General features: G+C 33.3%; 2 protein-coding genes across 3 annotated transcripts in view; one reads left to right on the top strand and one right to left on the bottom strand.

Annotated features, from left to right (window-relative positions):
- Positions 1–22,810, bottom strand: part of LOC134680627 (large ribosomal subunit protein uL16m-like) — a 168,992-nt gene that overhangs the window by 6,673 nt on the left and 139,509 nt on the right. The window lies entirely within an intron of this gene.
- LOC134681466 (uncharacterized) lies at positions 1,653–2,725 on the top strand. Its single transcript, XM_063541103.1, has 2 exons — positions 1,653–2,028; positions 2,555–2,725. Exons 1-2 carry the CDS (start codon positions 1,717–1,719, stop codon positions 2,723–2,725), a joined length of 483 nt encoding a protein of 160 aa, XP_063397173.1. The 5' UTR covers positions 1,653–1,716.

The raw sequence follows: 22,810 nt of genomic DNA, 5'->3' as shown, positions 1-22,810 counted from the left end.
CAGTTAGCGAGACTGGTCGGTAGTTTGATGCTTGACTACGGTCCCCTTTCTTAAATATTGGTACTACATTTGCATTTTTCCAGTCAGATGGTAATGTGCCTTGGTCTACTGAGGCTTAGAAAAAGGTGGTTAGTATTGGCGATATTTCAGGAGCTATTGATTTCAATAATCTTGTAGAGATTTCATCTGGCCCTGATGTGATGTTTTCCATGTGTGGGTACGGGTTTGTTTTCATTTTCTTTATGGTTGTCTTGTCTTCATTGCTGTTTAATACTGAAGAGAACTGATTGTTGAGTATATTTGCCTTCATTTTGTTATCCGAATATGTGAGGCCATCTGTGTTTCTAAGTGGTGCAACTCCTCCATTTTCGCATCTTTTATTCTTGATGAAACTCCAGAACTTCTTAGGATTGGATTTCTGCTCTGGGCTTATGATGTCATGTATGTATGTAGAATATGCTTTCTTACATTCTTTTTGTGAGGTCTTTTTTATATTTTTGTATATCTTTATATCTTTAGTTGATTTTGTTGTTCGAGCTTTTTTAAAAGCTTTCTTTTTCCTTCAAGTGATACGCTTTATTGTACCGTTTATCCATGGTTTGTGGAATCTTGTTGAAGACATTTTCGATGGTACGTTTTTATCCATTATATTCTTGAGACCTGATTTTATGAAGTCCCACATCTCTAATATTGAGCTCTGTGCGTTGTATAACATGTATAAGCCATGGAATATTTTGGATAGCTCCTGTGCCTCTGATTTCATCTTTTCTATGTCTGCTCTTTTCCAGATGTAAATTTTTCTTTGCGTTGGTTTTGGGTGCATTGCTATTGCGTTGCTATCAATAAAGACAATGTCATGGTCGCCTATTGCAGGAATAGGTTCACATCTATTTACTAAGGATGGTCTGTTAGTGAGGAAGATGTCAAGTGTTGCTGATCCTCTTGTGGGGAATGTTACCACTAGATCTAGGCAGCAGTTATTTACCATGTCTACAAACCTATTATTGATTTGTGAAGAGTATTAGTTGCCACATACTGAATTTGATTTCCAGTCAATATCAGGAAGGTTTAGATCTCCTCCTAGCCATAATATTGATGAATTATTTTCTTTAAATATTTCTTCTGCTGTATTACTCATTTTATCCATGTAGGTGATATCGCTGCTGGGTGGTCTATAGAGACATCCTACTATGATGGATTTACTGTCAGGTGTTGTTACTCTGATATACAAAGATTCTGTGTCACTTTGTACGGGTAGTTCTTCGCTGATGATGATATCTTTTACAGCTATCAATACACCCCCGTATCCATCTGTACGATCTTTTCTATATACTGAGTATTGTGGTGGAAATATCTCAGAGCTTAATATGTCTGGTCTTAGCCATGTTTCAGTCCCTAATATTATTTCGGGATTGGAGGTGTCTATCATGTTCATATAAAGATTCTTGAATTAGTTCAGACGTTGATATAACAATTAAAAGTCGACTGAACATGATTAATATTGCATCTTCTATAATTCAAAGCGGAATTCGGTTTATGAACGAGAAACCGTAAAGCGTTTTCAATAGCAAAGATCGGCTGTACTAAAAATAGATTTCTTATCTTGATCTCTAATCAGGTCAATCAGTAAATGCCCGGATGTTATACAAACATTGTAAACATGGCGTATGTATGATGTTGATATTTTCACGTACATTAACTGATAAATCTAATTAAATGGAAGTTGCTCCGGTAAAATATAAGTCTGAAGGTGTGAAACATTGTTGTTACGGGACATGTAATAGTGACACAAGATATAGACATCGTGATGACATGAAGGATGTGTATTTCATTCCTTTTCCAAAGCCCATCACGCAACGAGAGAAATGTGAACGTTGGATTAAAGCATGTGGGAGACCCAAGGAGGATTTTAATGTGGAAAAGATCAAACGCTGTACATACATGTGTAGTAAACACTTCGTCGGTAGTAAAGGGCCAACCGTACTTCATCCGGACCCACTGCCTGCACTGTTGCACAACGAGGACCAGGTGGGTGCATTTTATTGTTTACATTTACAAATCATGACAGTTAACAACATGTACAATGTGACTTTCGTATTTTTGTGTAAATTGTACCCTGATCAACATCATATTAGTAATTATTTATATAACTAATTTTATATAATTTTCATTTTAGTTTTATTGTTTGTGCTGTACTGTCAATATACTTTAGAACTTGTAAATAAATATTTTTTTAATTCTTAATAATACCTGATTAGTTTAATGTAGAAAATTAAAAATATAATGAAAGTTTATTTATATGAATTTATTGTATATCATGTATATTTTGGGTAAAGTTGAATTTTAATGCACAAGTATATTATTACACATATTCCTCCCCTGATAATGAAAAGGCAGGGAGGGTAGTAAAATCACAAAATTTAATATCAAAACACTTTTCCATTTATAGCTTTCAGTCGTTCGTCACTGGAAAAGTTTTCTCAATTAATTCTTTAAGATACTTTTAACGCATGCAATATTATACAATTTTTTATCCTAACTTATATTATTACAGATGAACCGTTTTAAGAGGAAAAGAAAAGCTCCCATACCAAGAAAACAACACGTAAAAATCTTGAGGAAAGATGTGACTACAGCAGCTGAAAGTCTTCTTGAGTTGTCCGAATACACTGGACCAGATCCAAGTATTGACAAGGAGTGTACTGAATCAATAACAATAAGATAAAATTGTTATTAATTGTCTTTATATTAGATAAAGGCAAGAAGAAAAATAGGGGCACTACAGGTACATGTACATGTACATGCTTAATTAGGTCTTTCCACTTTTCTGTGGAAAGACCTATTGTTTTTCTTCTGATTATTTTTTGTTTTTTTTTTTTTTTTTCTTCCGCCTAATTTTGTTCTTGCGATAAACATTTGTTTCGCAATATGTCGCTTAGATATTTGGTATATGATATCGAACAGTTTATGCGCTTTTGAAATTTACCCTGCGTAAACGAATACTTTTCTTTGTAGGAGTTATCTCCCCAAACACTGTTTTCCTTGTTAGCGCAACTCCTTCGCAACCGTAAAATATTATGACAAATTTATTTTACAAAATTGCTCGTTATATCCTTCGCATGATTTGTCCTATTTTGACCGAAGCGATATGAACACTCCATATGAGAGTTATTTCCCCTTATGCATTTGATATAAGTGATATGCATTTCTATCTTGTAAACCATCAGTGCTAGAGACCTAGGATCTTTTGATTTGAAGTCCTTGGTCCAAAAAAATGAAAATTAGGTCAAGGTCAAAGGTCAAGGTCATAGTCTAATTTTTGAATTTGGCTTATTATCTCTTATTTCCAGAAACTGTATAAGATAACGACAAATTATTTTACCTAAATTGTTTGTTGCGACATGTCATTACACGTAAATTTTGATTGCAAGGGTACGTTGAACGTTAAATGGAGTTTTCTCCCCTCTTGTATTAAAAAATACGCGTATGGTGATATAACTCATTAACCAACTATAAATAAGACCTATAGTCTTTTGATTTGAGTTCCTTGGTTTGTGACCTTGAAATTGAGGTCAAGGTCATGGGTTAATAGGACGTTCTAGATTTTGACCTTCGCTCTAAATTCATACAAATACATCAAAAAGCTATAGGAACTAACATTATTAACTGATTTTTTCTATATCAATATCAAAATAGATCTTTACTAGTGGGAAGACCTTCAATTGTTCTCTGAACAATTGGTTTTTAATTATATTATATATTTATTATTTCCATGCACCATGTCGTGCAAGTGTTATGTATTCTTGTGTGTGTTGAAATAGTTGAAACAACTGTCTAACTGTATTAATAATAATTTGAGTGCAAGTATAGTCTTGAATATTGGAAATATGTCTGACATGTATGTTTTTGTTTATTAATATTTATTTGAATTTTTTTTTTACAGTCTACACTGGCTCAATGTGAAACACATAAAGAGAAATCTGTTCAAACTGAATCAGGCATTCAACACGACAAGGAAGTTCAAACTGTATATGGAAAAGAAATACTAAATGCAAAGATTGAAAACATGGTATTAGAAAACAAAATGAAAGTAGAACAAAATCAGGAAAATAACAATGCATCTTCTGATGCAATGCTATCATTAGAAAGTTTGAAAAGTGATGATGCACGATTGAAATTATTTACAGGACTACAATATAATCAATTTATGACATTGTTTGAATTTTTTGGTGAAAGTGTAAATAAACTGACTTACTGGGATGGTAAAAATACAAAGGAAAATGTGAAAAAAGGAAATCGTAAACTAGAGCCAAAAGAAGAACTATTTCTAACATTGGTACGCTTGAAAAGAGGATTCAATCTAGATGTCATGTCGCACTTCTTTCGAGTTTCATCTTCAACAGTAAGCGTGATATTTACAACATGTATTCAGTTTTTATATTGCCATTTTAATGACTATAGAAATATTATGTTTCCAGAGCGTCAGCACTTTAAAGAGTATATGCCACTTGTTTTCAGATGTTTTTAAAAACATACGATGCACAATTGACTGTACAGAATTTTTTGTTCAAATGCCACGAGACTTTCGTCGTCATGGAAATTTGTATTCCTCGTATAAAAGTCATCATACATATAAATGTCTTATAGGAGTAGCCCCAAATGGTGCAATAGTATATGTGTCTAATTTATATGAAGGATCTATAAGTGATAGAGCAATTGTTGAAAAATGTGGCTTTTTGGAATACATTAATCCAGGTGATCTTGTCCTGGCTGATCGAGGCTTTTTGATAGAAGATTTTCATATGGCAAGACAAGCAACCCTTAACATTCCGCCTTTTCTTGGAAAAAGGTCTAAATTTACTGCTCAGGAAGAGTTGCAGACCCGTCGTATTGCTAAAGCAAGAATACATGTAGAAAGAGTGATTGAAAGAGTAAAAAAATTTAAATTACTGAGTGGAAATATTCCATTATCACTAACACATATATCAGACCAAATGGTTTTTGTAGCATGCTGCTTGGTAAATTTCCAAGAACCACTTGTTAAATAACAGGAATTTGTGATGTTTGTACATACATGTACTGCTGACTGTTTGGTATGGGTTTAACTCATTGTTGAAGGCTATATGGTGACTTATTTGTTAACTTGTTAGTATCTAGGTTGAGAGTTGTCTCGTTCCCAATTATACATCTTCTTATTTTATAAACAATGAACATTGTTGTATGAATGATAATTAAAAACATTTATAAATTGGTAAAACAATTAGTTGTTTTACTATATGCACATTTGTCATGTTTGTAAGACTATAATACATGTATTTTAGAAGTGATTTTATGAATAAATTTTCATCAGAACCTCTCAAAATGAAAATCAATGAATATTACATCAATTTGTTAAGAACTACATGTACACATGTACATACATATATTTCATAAATCTAAAATAACTGGTTTCAATTTTCTGGGCACACGCATTTCAAATATTTCCGGTGCAATAACTTGGTGCCATAATGATGTAACATTTCCTATCATGTCTCCAATAAGCTGTTTATCACGTATTATCCTCTCAACATTAGGTTTTCCTATTGGCGACCACATGACAAAATCACACCAATTTAGGCCCATTATCGCTAACTGAAATTGGATTTGATAGTAGTACATGTTTGTTGTCTTCAGCTCGAGAGAAGTATTGTCAGCTGTGGGTATTCCAAAACATGCACTGTACAGGTCCTTTTTGGAAGTTTGATTCTTCTCAAGGCTCTTAAAAAGGTCAGATGGAGCTATTTTGCGGCAGATTTTCAAACATTTAATCTCCAGCAATCCATGTTTTGTGGTTTCTGAGGGATCTGTTACAAGACCATCTGGGCTGCATCCTAATTCAGGCCACATTTTACAAACCCAGAATCCAGTCTTTTCAACCTTTAAGTCTGGAACCTTTGTTACCATAAGTTGATAATAGTCCTCTCTGGCTTTATCTTCATTTTCAATTCCATACAGCATGTCTGGTGATGTGTATTTAAAAGATGAAAGATTCCAAACGGTACTGCTGATGTATGCCTGAAATTTTCTCTGACTTGCATCTGTTGGAGGTGATTTTAGCAAGTATCCTAATGTATTTGCCTTTTTAGCTGTGGATGCAGTTATCCGGAACCAACGGGATGCTTTCCACTCGATTGATTCTGATTGTGATTTTGTCTTGGGTATCATAAAAACATCTCTTTCAAATAAGCTACATTCCTGCTTTATGTTAGTAAAAAAATCCCAAGCTTGAGACTTTATAATTCCTCTACGTTCAGGAGAAATTTCATAATCATCATATGTGTACTTGATTAGTGTGTGCCACATTGAAGTTTTTCCTGAACTAATACAATCGTACTTCAAATTTTTCGAAAAACTGTTCATGTTTACATCGCTAGCTTTTCATAAATCGGTAGGCCTAGGGTCAAACTCCGTAAGCTTCAGAAGTTTTGGTTTGTAAGATGTGTATGAAGCATCTGTAATTTGTCCTGGATTTTTTTTTGTTTTTTTGTCCCTTTCCCCACTGACATTGTTTACTAGTTCATGCTATAAGGTCATGTCCAAACTCCTTACAGTGTTTATCTAATGTCAGTAAAACTGCTGCCACATGATTACAACGTCCGAGAGCTGACCCAGGACATGTACAGCTATCATCTCTAATAGCTCCACTTAAACAGGATAGTGTAACTTGCACTATCCTTTCCTCGTTACGCATAGATGCTGCAACTTTTGCCTTAATAAAGTAATGATGGTAATACGCTCATTGTCCATTATTTCACTCACACTTCCACTCTTAACATACTGTTGGCCTTTGGTAAGTGGCTTTGATGTCAAATGGCTTAGGTCAGTGTCTTCAGTTTTACCTTTTTCACCTTCCATCACAACACTTTCCAGAAGATAATGATATATGTGACCGTAATTAAAGTTTGCTGGTATTTGCCTAGAAGGAAATGGTTTCCATCCAAGGACTGGGGGTATCAGTACCTGTAAAGAGGGACTTGGGTCCTTCTTTGTCTTAGCTGCCTTCAAATCACACCATTTCCCACCATCAATAGTAATGTCAATTTCTTCTAACTTGCCAGCTTTAACTGCGTCCTTACATCTAAAAAAAAATACAAGTTGACATAATTAACATGTTTATGACAGACCTTGATCACAGACTCTTTACTTAAATCTGGCCGTGAGATAAATAAACATGCCATGCTTAAACAGGACGCCGCCGTATTTACTAACAGTATTTTAACACCGAAATGTTTATCAACACTATTATTGATTTCTTCACACTTTTATTTTTAAATGCACATACGGGTACACATTTAAAATAATTTCTAATATTTATATATTTACGGCAGGTGAAGAACAGAAAAACAAACAGAAAGTAAAAAGAAAACGAGGTTGATAAAAATCACAGGTTTATCGTACTTAAAGTGTCGCATATATTATATAAATAATGATTTAAATATAATCATTTCAGGTCATACGATTTAAATATCCCGTTACGCCTTTTACGATTAAACCCCAATCGAATGACAAGTGACAATTTACCTGTAAAAGAATGTCACGTTTAGTTGGACAACATAAAGGAAGTGGGCGTTGTTCGATGTTTACTCACCTTTGAACGAGGTCAGATTTGTTTCCACCGGTTTTAAACCCTCTGCATTCAAGCCAGCGTTTGAGCTGAACATTCACATAGTTGTCAAGATCATCGAAATCAATTTTGCTCCCGGTACATCGTCAGAATTCAAAGTTATTTTTTGATAGGATTGTGTAGACGCCATATATTGTTTGTATGAGGCTGGGTCATGTGACTAAAATATGAATATTCATTACCCAGCTATGACGTATCGACCGATGTTTGCTATTTCGGTATTAGTTATGTATGTTGTCTACGTATTATCCTGGTTCCCGGTACTACGTCCCGGGTATTAGCTATTTGATATATGTGATGTGTAACATTACGATCGGGTACCAGCCAATCTACGTGTGTATGTGTACATGATTTCCCGCCAAAATGACAGACTGACAGCTATGGAAAAATAGTCCATAAACGTTCCGTATAATGATATGCAAATTCATAATTAATCGTAACTTTTTTTTATATTTGTATAATAAATATAACAAAATGGATTCCACAAAATTGAAAATAGCATTATTTTACGAGGATTTCTCATATTTTTCTCACTTCCGGGCGCAGTAATACGTATGTTTTGAAGAAGCTCGATGGATTTGACAAAGTGAATTGAGAAGGAAACGGATAGATATACGTCCTTGCTATCAGGTAAAACAATTTAAATGTACAGAACAAACACATTTACTTCACACAAATAGTACAGGCTTAAGCTTTTTATTGTCTTATACACGACTGTAGTCTAGTGTTTAAACGACGGCGGTGACCTACAAGGTACGGGTCATACTGTGTCAAGTCTAAATATGTAAACATATCCACGTGCTATTAGTTAGAAAGCATCGTAATGCAATATCTACAATTTTCCCTCCTTTATACATCGTTTAACCAGATATATTTATCTTTCAAATACACTTAAACACGGGTTGTATGTACGTATCTTTTCTAGTGTTTTCTTGTCCTTATTAAAGTTCATTTGTTGATGTTTAAATATTTTTGAACGACTGAACACAGGAGTGAATGAATGCAACAATTATATATACTGAAGACTTGGGCTGTACAATAATAGTGTACGTATATCTTACTGATAATTATTCTAGCAGTAATTATGTTAATTTAGGATGTAATGACAGGAATTCATGAGCTATGCCTCAGGCTTTTTGAAAAAATATCAATGACAATGTAAACAGGAACAAAACATTGACACGAATGATGCTCTCTTCTATGTTATAGTTATTTAGGTATGTGTGTTGCACAAGTTTCAATAAAACTTAAGTTATAAAACTTTTTTTCAGGGCACAAACCCACTTTAAAGAGACTTGTCTACTGCTATACCCATCCTATTTTCATGCACCATTTGCAAGCAAGAGACTGAATGGTTTGCAAAATTAAAAATCAGAACGGTGTCCAATGTAAACAAAAGAACTAATCTGGATGAATATTGTAGGAGAAATCTAGAGGAAAGTTTTGATTTGTGAAATTGGTTTTCCTGAAAAGTCATTCATCCTAGCCTGCAGAAAGGAACTATAACTGTCCACCACCAACTGACGAGCTAATGTTGAGCTTCACATATGGAATTACTCAAATACCATCAATGTCTATGTTTTCAGCACAGATTTCACAAGTTATGACACAGCTGTGCTTTTTTTTATACCTGTTAAAGAGTTGTATACTAAATTTTATTTTTTTATCAATAAATATATATTGTGTCATTTAAGAACTTGTATTTTGCCAAAAGATGCATATTAGTGAATGAAAGTGGTGCAGTTCATTTTGCTTTGGTATATAGAATTGAATTACAATTGTTCATGTTATTGGAATGCTTATACAAATAAGGAGATGTGGTACAATGTATATGATATTTAGTGAGTTTATCAACCAAAAGTGAATAAGAAATAGGTATAAGCAGTTACAGGTACTACTGTACAATCTCAAACAATGAGAAAAACTCATACCGTAAAGAGAATTTCATATTTACAAGTAAGTTTTGTTTTTGCGTTGAATAATTTTCTTCTATTGTTTTAATTGCAAATATGGGAAGTGGTTAAAATGCTAATGAGACAGCTGTTATGGCCACAGAGCCTTAATTGAAAACTTCTTTTTCATTCATTCCGGTAGATTTTGCCTGGAGTTAGAAACATATCTGTCAACTTTTCAAAATGCACATGGGGGTTTTACGTGAAAGATGGTTCATATAGTCATACAAAACCTTCAAGGGGGCCTTCAAATGGAAGCAGGACAAATCGCCCCACTTTTTAAAAAAACGCCACAAACTGATTTATCAAATCGCCCCACATGTGAAATTGGTTAAATCATGTTTAATATTACTCCTGCCAACTCGCCCTACTTGTAAAAAAACGGTAATATTTAGATTAATATATATATATATAATTAAAAATAAAAACTTAAATGAAAACTAATCTACACAGAATACAAACAAACCAAAAATTAATTTAATTACTATTATTGATATATACTGAAAGTATAATTCTAAAAAAAAAACTGATTGTTGAAGAATAACTAAGTTTTGAAGCTTAGTTATTTGCATAACAATTGAAAAGAAACCTGTTAAATGTATCATAATGCAATATAAGGAATTGAAATTATATTCAATGGGATAACATCTTTTTCCATAAGTGGGGCGAGTTGGCATTACTAAATTAATCCTGGTTAATAATATATTTATCTAGATTTCACCGATTTCCATTAGGTGGGACCAGTTGGCAGGAGTAATATTAACGGGATTTAACACAGTTCACAAGTGGGGCGATTTGGTAATCTAGGTTTGGGCAGTTTTTTTGTCGAGCCTGCGACTTTCGTCGCAGAAAGCTCGACAAAGGGATAGTGATCCGGCGGCTACGGTGGCGGCGATGTAAGCTCAGTTCTTAAAAGCTTTATATTTTAGAAGGTGGGAGACCTGGATGCTTAATACTTTGTATATGGTTGCCTCATGTTACAAAGTTTCTGTCAGTCACATGTCCAATGTCCTTGACCTCATTTTCATGGTTCAGTGACTACTTGAAAAAAAAGTTAACATTTTTTGTAATGTTAAATTCTCTCTTATTATAAGTAATAGGAGAACTATATTTGGTATGTGCGTACCTTGGAAGGTCCTCTTGCCCGTCAGACAGTTTTCACTTGACCTCGACCTCATTTCATGGATCAGCGAACAAGGTTAAGTTTTGGTGGTCAAGTCCATATCTGAGATACTATAAGCAATACATATGTAGGTCTAGTATATTCGGTGTATGGAAGCACTGTAAGGTGTACATGTCCAACTGGCAGGTGTCATCTGACCTTGACCTCATTTTCATGGTTTAGTGGTTATAGTTAAGTTTTGTGTTTTGGTCTGTTTTTCTTATACTGTTTGCAATAGGTCTTCTATATTTTGTGTATGGAATGGTTGTAGGGTGTACAGGTCTACCTGGCAGGTGTCATATGACCTTGACCTCATTTTCATGGTTCATTGGTCAAAGTTAAGTTTTTGAGTTTTGGCCTTTTTTTCTAATACTGTATGCAATAGGTCAACTATATTTGGTGTATGGAAATATTTCATGATCTACATGTCAGTCGCGCAGGTTTTATTTGACCTTGATCTAATTTTTACGGTTCATTGCTCAGTGTTAAGCTTTTTTGTGTTTTGGTCTGTTTTTCTTAAACTATAAGCAATAAGTCAATTTTACTTGTTGTATGGAGGAATTGTTAGCTGTACATGCCTACCTGGCATGGTTTATCTGACCTTGACCTCATTTTCATGGTTCAAAGGTCAATGTTTAGTTTTCTTGGTTTATGTTAAGATTATGTGACAGTTGTAATAAAGCTTTATTATTAGGACTATCAACATAATATCAATGATTAGTAAAGAAGGCGAGACATTTCAGTGTGTGCACTCTTGTTTTTTAAAGTGGGTCGAGTTAGTGAAAAAGTGGGGCGATTTGTCATGGATTCCCTTCAAATATATTCTAATGTGGTTTTTGGCTTCTTCGAGCATTTACAAGCTCATAGCCATTGTTGAATTAGTTGTTTTCTTTAAAATAGTCGACAAAATTGCTTTTTCAAAATTTCCATTTGGGAGCCTCGAGTTTGAAGGGGGAAATACTCTGCAAATACTGACAGTTGGCAGGTATGGTCATCAAAAAAGTTGACATGTAACTTGTTACTATGTACATTTATCATTATTTTACTTGATGTTCTTGCTATACACACAGTACAGAGACTAGTCAATCTTTGTGAACTATTTTTTATGGCAGTCATAGAATATGCGTATACAATCAATAATTAAAAATAGTCTATTTATATTGAAAAGGAAAAGTTCTTATATGTCTAAAGAAGAGGGACGAAAGACACCAAAGTGACAGTCAAACTCATAAATTTAAAGCAAACTGACAAGGCCATGGCTAAAAATGTATTTCATGGGAGGCACAGAAAATATACTGTAAACAGTAGACTATAGATATAGGTGAACTAGGTACAAAAGAACTCTAAATCTTAAATTCTACAAACCACCAATGTTCTATGGAAGATAATGATATAACTGGACTAGAAATACACACAACCAGTAATTTACTGCCTTTACAGCGCTTTCGCGCTTTGATTTATTATGGGCCCAGTTTTCAAGTTGGTCCAAATCAGGATCCAAAATTATTAAATTAAGTACTGTGCAATAGCAAGAAATTTTCAATTGCACAGTACTCAGCAATAACAAGAAATCTTCAATTACACAGTATTGTGCAATAGCAAGAAATTTTCAATTGCACAATAGAAAGAAATCTTCAATTGCACAGTATTGTGCAATAGCAAGTATTTTCAATTGCACAGTATTGCGCAATAGCAAGAAATATCTAATTGCATAATATTGTGCAATAGCAAGAAATTTTCAATTGGAGTTATCTTTCTTTGTCCAGAATAGTAGTTGAATCAGCTTAAATCATTGTTTTATACAATATTCACTTTTACTGCCAACTAATAAATTAAAACAATCTTTACTATTCAGTGATAACTAGCACTTTTTTTACATTTTAATATTTTATGATGTATTTAAATGAGTAATTATTGTTGCAAACTCCATTAGAAATTTAAATTGAGATCGGTTTTGGAATAAAGGAAAGGGGGATGTGAAAAACAAATGGGGGGGGGGGGGTTAGTTTTTTTCATTTGAAATTCTATCAGATTACTTTTGGAGCAGTTGTGAGTTTTTGAAGCATGCCCACAAAGATTCTTATGGTGAAATTATTTTCATATTGGTCAAAATAATTTTCTTTGCTTCGACCAGCTTTGGAGGAGATATACATCAGCACATAAGTTTATTTCCTAGATCGTATATCCCCAAGCATCATGTCAGGCATTGTCATTACTAAAAACCAATAAATGTATTCTAATCTGAGGAACAATTTGACATTTTAACAATAAATTTTAACTTATGATACTGACAATCCACCACAAAGTAATATAAATAGAACCATACCAATAGTAAGCAAATACATGTAAAAGAGAGGTGGTATGATTGCCAATGAGACAACTCTCCACAAGAGACCAAATCGACACAGAAATTAACAACTACAGGTCACTGTACGGCCATAAACAATGAGCACAGCCAATACTGCATAATCATCTATAAAATGACCTGAAATGACAATGTAAAACAATTCAAGCGAGAAAACTTATGGCCTTATTTTTATTAAAAAAATAAAAAAACAAAAAACTATTATGTAACACATAAACAAACGACAACCACTGAATTACAGGTTCCTTATATCATGTTCTCAAAACTAGATATCACCTCCCATTTAGAAAAAAAAACACGTGAAAAAAGAACCTATTATGTGTTGCTCTCCTACCTACAAAATGTATCCAAAATCAAAAATGTACAACATATTCTATCATAATCATTTGGTAACTAATGTAATTACTGTCTCATCCATGCCCGTCTTGAACATAAAAAAATACAAGAATATGTCCAAAGTACACGGATGCCCCACTCAATCAATGTCCATGTTCCATGGACCGTGAAATAGGGTAAAAATCTAATTGGCATTAAAATGAGGAGGATTATACATTAGGGAACATGTGTACTAAGTTTCAAGATGATATGACTTCAATTTCATCAAAAACTACCTTGACCAAAAACTTTAACCTGAAACTCCAACTTTCATTTTCTATGTAAAATGGACCGTGAAATTGGGGTCAAATGTCTAATTTGGCTTTGAAATTAGAAAGATCATATCATATGCAACAAGTGTGCTAAGTTTCAAGTTGATTTGACTTCGGTTTCATCAAAAACTACCTTGACCAAAAACTTTCACCTGGAACTCGTACTTTCATTTTCTATGTTCAATGGACCGTAAAATTGGGGTCAAAAGTCTAATTTGGCTCTTAAATTAGAAGGATCATATCATAATAAACATGTATACTAAGTTTCACGTTGATTGGACTTCAGCTTCATCAAAAACTTTAACCTGAAGTGGGTCAAACGAACGAACGGACCTACGTACAGACCAGAAAACATAATGCCCCTCTACTATCGTAGGTGGGGGCATTAAAAATTTAATAAATAACACTCATAATGCTCAGATTGGTTGTCCTCGTGCAACACAGTTAATAACACCATATAGCAAAAACAACTCATTTTGTCATAAGACACTGTCAAACATCCATACATACTATCCACACTCATCTGTGTCTACACTTGTATGTTTAAAAAAATAAATTATAATACATGTAATGAATAAATATATTTTAGATTTATTTGTTTATTTTTTGTGATGCAAATGTAAAGAAGGTAACTTTACAAAAAAAGTTATAAAAAGGGCAACATCATTTTCAGATATCTTTTTCATCTGTTCATTCAAAACTTTGATTTAATCAAAAGTTTATTAAGATTATGCTGTTTTAATTACAAACAGGCAGATTACTCCAACTTGATCAAAAATTACCTTGACCAAAAACTTTAACTTGAAGCAGTACAAAAAAAAAAGAAAGTACGCACAGACTGAAAAAGGTAAGTGGGGCAGGAAAACATTATAAAAAATGATATCAAATGAAACTTCATTGTATCAGGTGCAAAATGTCAACTACACATTGGACTATGACTAATATATGAACTTGTATAACTACTGTTACAAGAGAAATTCATGGTATATGTGCATTTAATTTTGAGTTTTAACATGAATGTTTGCAGTCATTGTTGGTTGCTTAATGTCCAGTGGCAAATATTTCATGCATCTTCAGAAAGATGAATAACTGTCTCATTATTATATGAAAGTTTTATAGCGTTTATACCCTTCGAATACCTGTGTTTCATTTTAATACAATTTGTATGCAGCAATTTTTTCATTGGCTAAAAGTTGCAGTCAAATCCGCAGTTGACCAGGCGTAACTAAGGAAGGACAACCATTTGGAAATGATTGAATCAACAATCGTTCGATTACTACTATATAATCCAAAATAAAACAACACCTACCTCGAATTTGCCATTTTAAAGTTATTTTATCCGAAATTGAAGCGTACATGTAACGTAATAACCTCCAATTTGTAAGTTTTCATTTGTATGACGTCTTTGGTCCAAAATCATTCATGAAGTTTCTCGTGGATGTTTTTTTATTTGTCAAATTTAGACATTTTTCCAAGTTTTATCGTATTATTTCTTTTTGAAATGCATTAGAATCGGAATAACAGTACTGTAGTTGAAGAGTTGCCACCATCAATTTTGATTTGACGGTTTCCGCTAAGCGTCGCCAGTAAAACTGCATTTGCGACCGTCATATCTACAATTGACATTGCCAACTCTTCAACTACAGTACTACTAAAACAAAGGTTCCTGGTTCGATTCCCGTTTGGGATGAAAATTTCAGGAACTCAATTTTCGGCTCTCCCTTGACACCATTTGCGAGTATGGTCTTGAGGAAACGATGATAGTCCGTCGGACGGGGACGATAAATGGCTGACCCGTGTTAAGAGAGAGCCATATCTCTTGCACGTTAAAGACACCCTTGTAGATTTCGAAAAAGAGTAGGCTAATGCCGCTACAAGGCAGTACTCGCACCCGCAAAGTGGAAAGGGATTAATATAAGTTGTAAAAACTTGTTTCCCAATCCACTATAAACAAATATGTTTAAACTAACTAAACTAACTACAGTACTGTTTTATTCCTTAATTAGTATATAGGGTTTTTACCCATCCCATAACTGGTTGGTTGCATAATGTCCTGTGGAAAATATTTCAGGCATGTTCAGGACAACAAATAACTGTCTCATTGGTATATGAACGATCTATAGGCTTATATTCATCGAGTAACTGTCTCATTGGTATATAAATGTTTTTATAGGGTATATATACCTACTGAATAAATGTTTCATTGGTGTATGAACGTTTTATAGGGTATATACTCATCGAATAACTGTCTCATTGGTGTTTGAATATTGGTTGCTTAATGTCCAGTGGCAAATATTTCATGCATGTTAAGGACGATTAATAACTTTCTCGTTGGTATATGAACGTTCTATAGAGTATACACATCGAATAACTGTCTCGTTGGTATATGAACGTTCTATAGAGTATACACATCGAATAACTGTCTCGTTGGTATATGAACGTTCTATAGAGTATACACATCGAATAACTGTCTCATTGGTGTATGAACGATCTATAGGGTTTACCCATTGAACTCATCGAAATACTGTGTCTAATTGGTGCATGAATGAATAACTGTGTTCTATTGATGTATGAACCTTATATAGGGTTTATACCCATTGAACAACTCCGTCTTATTGATGTAAGAACGTTATATAGTGTTTATACCCATTGAATAACTTTGTCTTCTTGATGTATAAACCTTATATAGGGTTTATACCCATTGAATTACTCGATCTCCTTGATATATGCACGGTATATAGGGAATATACCCCCGAATAACTGTGATCCATTGATGTATGAACCTTATATAGGGTTTATACCCATTGAACAACTCCGTCTTATTGATGTAAGAACGTTATATAGGGTTTATACCCATTGAATATCTCGGTCTCCTTGGTATATGAAATTTATATAGGAAATATACCCCCGAATAACTGTGTTCCATTGATGTATGAACATTATATAGGGTTTATACCCATTGAATTACTCGATCTCCTTGATATATGCACGGTATATAGGGAATATACCCCCGAATAACTGTGTTCCATTAATATTGATGGATGAACATTATATAGGGTTTATACCTATTGAATTACTCGATCTCCTTGATATGTGCACGGTATATAGGGAATATACCCCCGAATAACTGTGTTCCATTGATGTATGAACATTATATAGGGTTTATACCCATTGAATTACTCGATCTCCTTGATATATGCACAGTATATAGGGAATATACCCCCGAATAACTGTGTTCCATTGATGTATGCACCTTATATAGGGTTTATACCCATTGAACAACTCCGTCTTATTGATGTAAGGACGTTATATAGTGTTTATACCCATTGAATAACTTTGTCTACTTGGTATATGAAATTTATATAGGGAATATACCCCCGAATAACTGTGTTCCATTGATGTATGAACATTATATAGGGTTTATACCCATAGAATTACTCGATCTCCTTGATATATGCACGGTATATAGGGAATATACCCCCGAATAACTGTGTTCCATTGATGGATGAACATTATATAGGGTTTATACCTATTGAATTACTCGATCTCCTTGATATATGCACGGTATATAGGGAATATACCCCCGAATAACTGTGTTCCATTGATGTATGAACATTATATAGGGTTTATACCCATTGAATTACTCGATCTCCTTGATATATGCACAGTATATAGGGAATATACCCCCGAATAACTGTGTTCCATTGATGTATGCACCTTATATAGGATTTATACCCATTGAACAACTCCGTCTTATTGATGTAAGGACGTTATATAGTGTTTATACCCATTGAATAACTTTGTCTACTTGATGTATAAACCTTATATAGGGTTTATACCCATTAAATTACTCGATCTCGTTGATATATGCACGGTATATAGGGAATATACCCATCGAATAACTTTGTCACCTTGATGTATATTCCCCCGAATAGCTGTGTTCCATTGATGTATGGACATTAAATAGGCTTTATACCCATTGCAGAACTGTCTCATTGGTGTATGAACCTAATATAGGATTTATACCCATTGAATTACTCGATCTCCTTGATGTATATATGCCTGTTTATATAGGGAATATACCCATCAAATAACTTTGTCTCCCCCAAATAACTGTGTTCCATTAATGTATGAACCTTATATGGGGTTTATACCCATCGAAGAACTTTTGTCTCATTGATATATGAACCTTAAATAGGGTTTATACCCCTCAAAAGTTTTGTCTCATTGATATATGAACCTTATATAGGATTTAAAGCCATTGAATAACCCTGTCTCATTGATGTATGAACGTTATAAAGGGTGTATACCTATCAATAATTCCGTCTTATTCATGTATGAACCTTGTATAGGGTTTATAGCCATTGATTAACCCCGTCTCATTGATGTATGAATGTTATAAAGGGTGTATACTCATCTCATTGGTAGAAGAACCTTATGCTATTGGGACATCAAGGCAGAACAGCATTGCTTGCACATTATCCATCACTCTAGACCACTAGGCCATCTAGACTGATATATATATATTTTTATTGCATTTGATTTGAAAATAATGAAGCTTTTTTGTGTAGCAACTTTACTGAAAATCCCCTTTAGATAGACTTTGAATTTAACAATATGACCTACACCACTTATTGTTTTTTTTTTTTAAATATTTCATATTTCATACTGGTTTATCACGACCAGGTTTCAAAATTTTCATACATGTATATTTATAATCAACCAACTTTATTGATTGGAATTGTTTTTGTATACGTACTTGGACAGTTGAACCATCTTTATATTAGATGCAGCTTGTAGATTCTACCACAACCCATAAAAACATATGGTGTATACTGATCAAATATTACAGCAGCCACTCATAATATTCTAAGGGGTTTTAGTTTTTTAATCAAATAAAGGTTCTGGTTATTAATGTTACTTTATAATCTATAACCTGTAAATAGTAACATGTTTTTCAGTAAAGTGGTACTTAAACTTTAAAAACTCAAAACCCCTTTTAAATACTGTGGAAGATTTTTATTTCAGTAATAATTATAGTGCAAGTGATTGTCAGACTTGTTATATTTTCATTTGAAATTGAGTATGCAGTATTTGAAGAAATGTTTTTTTATGTATAACATCAGTTTATACAAAATTCTCAGAAATGATCCTGAATATGTTTAATTGTCATTTGTTCCATGTTTGCATTGTGTTCTGATTCTTTGTAAATATTTTTTAGGGTAAATTTATTTCTGTTTGATGTGATGCTGTTCTAATCTTATTTTAATTGTCTTTTGTTTATACTGTATCTTTTCTGTGGTAATCTGTTATGTAATAGGGAAATGTGTGTTAACACCTGAGCAAACATTCAACCTCATATCTTCTTGCAAATTCTTTGACCTGACAATTAAACCATCCTGATCTAACTTTCGGCCCTATATTTTAATTTTGCTAATAAATGTGTCAGTGAACAAAATCCTCAAAGTCACACATAATGAGTTCATATTAATTTCATAGTAATTTAAATAATTTAATTACCCCTGATTTCTTTCAGAACACACCGTTTGAACTCATGATATATAAAATTAAGGATTTAGTGCTCACATTATTATCAACCAATTTTTCCTGCTATCACCTATCTTGTAAATAAACTCCTGGGAAATACTGTGTAGCAATGCCATTGGTATCCATGTTTGAATTAAACATAAATCATAATTTAATTACAACTTTTATTTTATATATATACATCACAATTATAATTTGGCCCTTGGGGAAACTACTCAGCTAAAAAATTTAATTTTTTGCTCCATGCCTAAACCAAGAGCCTAGCTATGTGCATACTGAAAAGTAGCAAAGTATAGACCCCTGGCTTGACATCACACCAATCCAATTGGAACGACGGTTCAAAATAAATGCATGAGGCTATCAGGAAAGCTATGAGGTTATCATTCCTAGAGGCTATCATGCCTATGAGGCTATGAGGAAGCCTATAATGAGACAATGAGGAAGCCTGTAAGGAGGTTATGAGATAGCCTAGTAGTGTTATTGTTGAATTGGTGTTGGAATGAATTTGTATGAAATTTGACAGTCTATCCCCAGAAATTATTGGGGGATGAGTGAAATTTTTGAAACAACCAGTGATAAAATTTCATAAATGGCCATAACACAGATGGTAACAGGTAATACCTTATGGTGAAATATGAATTTATTTCATTAGAGACTAACTGATTATATCACTTTCACAGTATTTAAAAAAAATCTAAAATCTAAACAATAAAAAGATGTAAAAAAGATTTCATCAATAATAGTACATTCAAACAAAACAGTATATTTGAAAAAAAAAACACACAAAAAAACCCACAATACTGTACCGTCGACCTGCAGTTTAAGGATCTGAGCAGTGAAAACTGCTGGTGTGTTAAAGACACACCTTGCTGTCCAGCAGAAATTAACTTGCAGATACTCTAGTATTGTAAACCCCTCCACCATCCATCCTTGATTCTATTCAGGATACCGTAATCACATACTATATATACCTATATAAAAAGTTTACTAAGGGACTTTTAACAAACTACAGAAGATATAACTTAAAATATGGACACTATGCTACTAAGGGACTTTAACAAACTACAAAAGATATAACTTAAAATATGACACTATGCTACTAAGGAACTTTTAAAAAACTACAGAAAATATAACTCAAAATATGACACTATGCTACTAAGGGACTTTTAACAACCTACGGGATAACTAACTTAAAATATGACACTATGCTACTAAGGAACTTTTAACAAACTACAGAAGATATAACTTAAAATATGACACTATGCTACTAATGAACTTTTAAAAAACTACAGAAGATATAACTTCAAAAATGACACTATGCTACTAAGGGACTTTTAACAAACTACGGGATAACTAACTTAAAATATGACACTATGCTACTAAGGAATTTTTAACAAACTACAGAAGGGACTTTTAACTAATTACAGAAGATATAACTTAAAATATGACACTTTGCTACTAAGGAACTTAAAAGGGCTTTTAACAAACTACACAAGATATAACTTAAAATATGACACTATGCTACTAATGAACTTTTAACAAATTACAGAAGGGACTTTTGACAAACTACAGAAGATATAACTTAAAAAATGACACTTATAATGCTACTAAGGGACTTTTAACAAACTACGGGATAACTAACTTAAAATATGACACTATGCTACCAAGGAACTTTAAACAAACTACAGGATAATTAACTTAAAATATAACACTATGATAGTAAGGAACTTTAAACAAACAAAGAGAGGTTTAACCAAGAAATATAGGACATTATGCTATTTAGGGACTTTTAACAAACAAAGAGAGATTTAACTTAAAATAGTTTACTTTATAATACTAAGGGAGATTTAACTTAAACATATAACACTTCAATACTTAGGGGCTTTTAAAAAAATACAAATATATATTAAACGATGATATAAAGGGACTAAATACAAAGAGATTTGACAAAAAATATTTTACTTTATAAAACTAAGGGAGATTCAACCAAAACATAAAATACTTTACTACTAAGGGGCATTTAAAAAACTACAAAAATATATGACACTATAATAATTATTAAAGGACTTATAACAAAGAGAGATTCATAAACTTAAATTATTTTGAAGACTAAATTGGATATTGTTTGTAGTTATGGAGCTCCAGCAACTGCCACTGCAATTCGTTTCTGATATTTTTCCCTTTTTCTCTCATTCCATTCATGTAAAAAAAACTGTAGATAAAAACAAAAATGTTCCTGGGTCATTTGCCGTGCTGATGACTTTATACATTGGATAAAGCTATTGAATTGTTCACATATTTCAGAGTTTATTGTGTCAAATCCTTGGAGTCTTGAAGATCTGAAGGCACATGAGCATTTATGAGAATACCCATGGAAAATATCATGGAAGAAACAAACACATCGGTAGTAGCCACTTTCTCTGTTTAGGCAATACTCCTGTAGATTACATGCAAAATCATAGAAGATATCTGTTGGTAAATGCTCCAAATGTGAGTAAAGGGAGGCTGATGGATCTGTTCTGCCTTCTGCATTGGTCATGTGAAACCCATAACAGTGACCATGACTTGGACAAAACCATAAATATAATGTTGAAGTACCTCTTGCTGAAATTTGAGTTTTGGAAAAATATTTCTCACAGTTGTCATGGGGAAGAGGTGGGTCATCATATGCTGGGTTTTTTCTTTTCTCACCATCAATGGTAAATTTTCTAACAGGCGCAGTTTTTCACCTGTTTCTGAAAAGTAGTAAGCTCTTCCATACTTAGCTGGGTTATATGTTGTTCCCTGTTGTGGATTTGCTGGATCTGGTTGCGTAATCTCCATATCTGCAATACATTTGATCAAATATCGAATGAATGCAATGATATCATCCGGAATAAAATTATTTCCTTGAGGATCGGCATGACTAAGCATGGATGAAGCAATCAAATCTCTCAATTCCGGAGCATACTCTCTCATTTCATACATTTTTCTGTTGTAAAAGCCATTTCCAGCTGCATTTATATTAATGCCACTAATGTGGTCTAATAACTCAGTCAGATCATTCAAGTAAGAATATGGAATTAAACTGATAACTGGTGCAGTAGTGCAAAGCATATGTAGTATGAGGGCATAAGAAATCTTTTCCACGTCTGGCATGTCATTAAGAAAGCGTCCGAAAGAAGGCCTTACAGAGTTGTCTAATATTTCTAGTAATATGTTGTCTCTCTGCTGAGTATCCTCACCAGACAATATTTCTTGAGGTGGAATTTTATCAAGATTTAACTTTGCTAAGTAGTTCAAATGGTGTCTAGCAGTAGTAAGTTGTTCTTTATCTCCAACTCTGTCAAAAAGGAAGCATCTGGCCATTCTACGATGTAATGTAGGCAGTATATTGTCAGGATTATCTGGTTTACTTATTTCCTCAAAAGAAGCATGTCTGAATCCAATACTAACTTTCGTTCCATCACAGGCAAGTTGTTTAGGTCTAAATTT

Source organism: Mytilus trossulus, chromosome 8, assembly GCF_036588685.1.
Source record: "Mytilus trossulus isolate FHL-02 chromosome 8, PNRI_Mtr1.1.1.hap1, whole genome shotgun sequence".
Taxonomy (NCBI): Eukaryota; Metazoa; Mollusca; class Bivalvia; order Mytilida; family Mytilidae; genus Mytilus; species Mytilus trossulus.
This window is presented reverse-complemented; position numbering and strand designations above follow the sequence as displayed.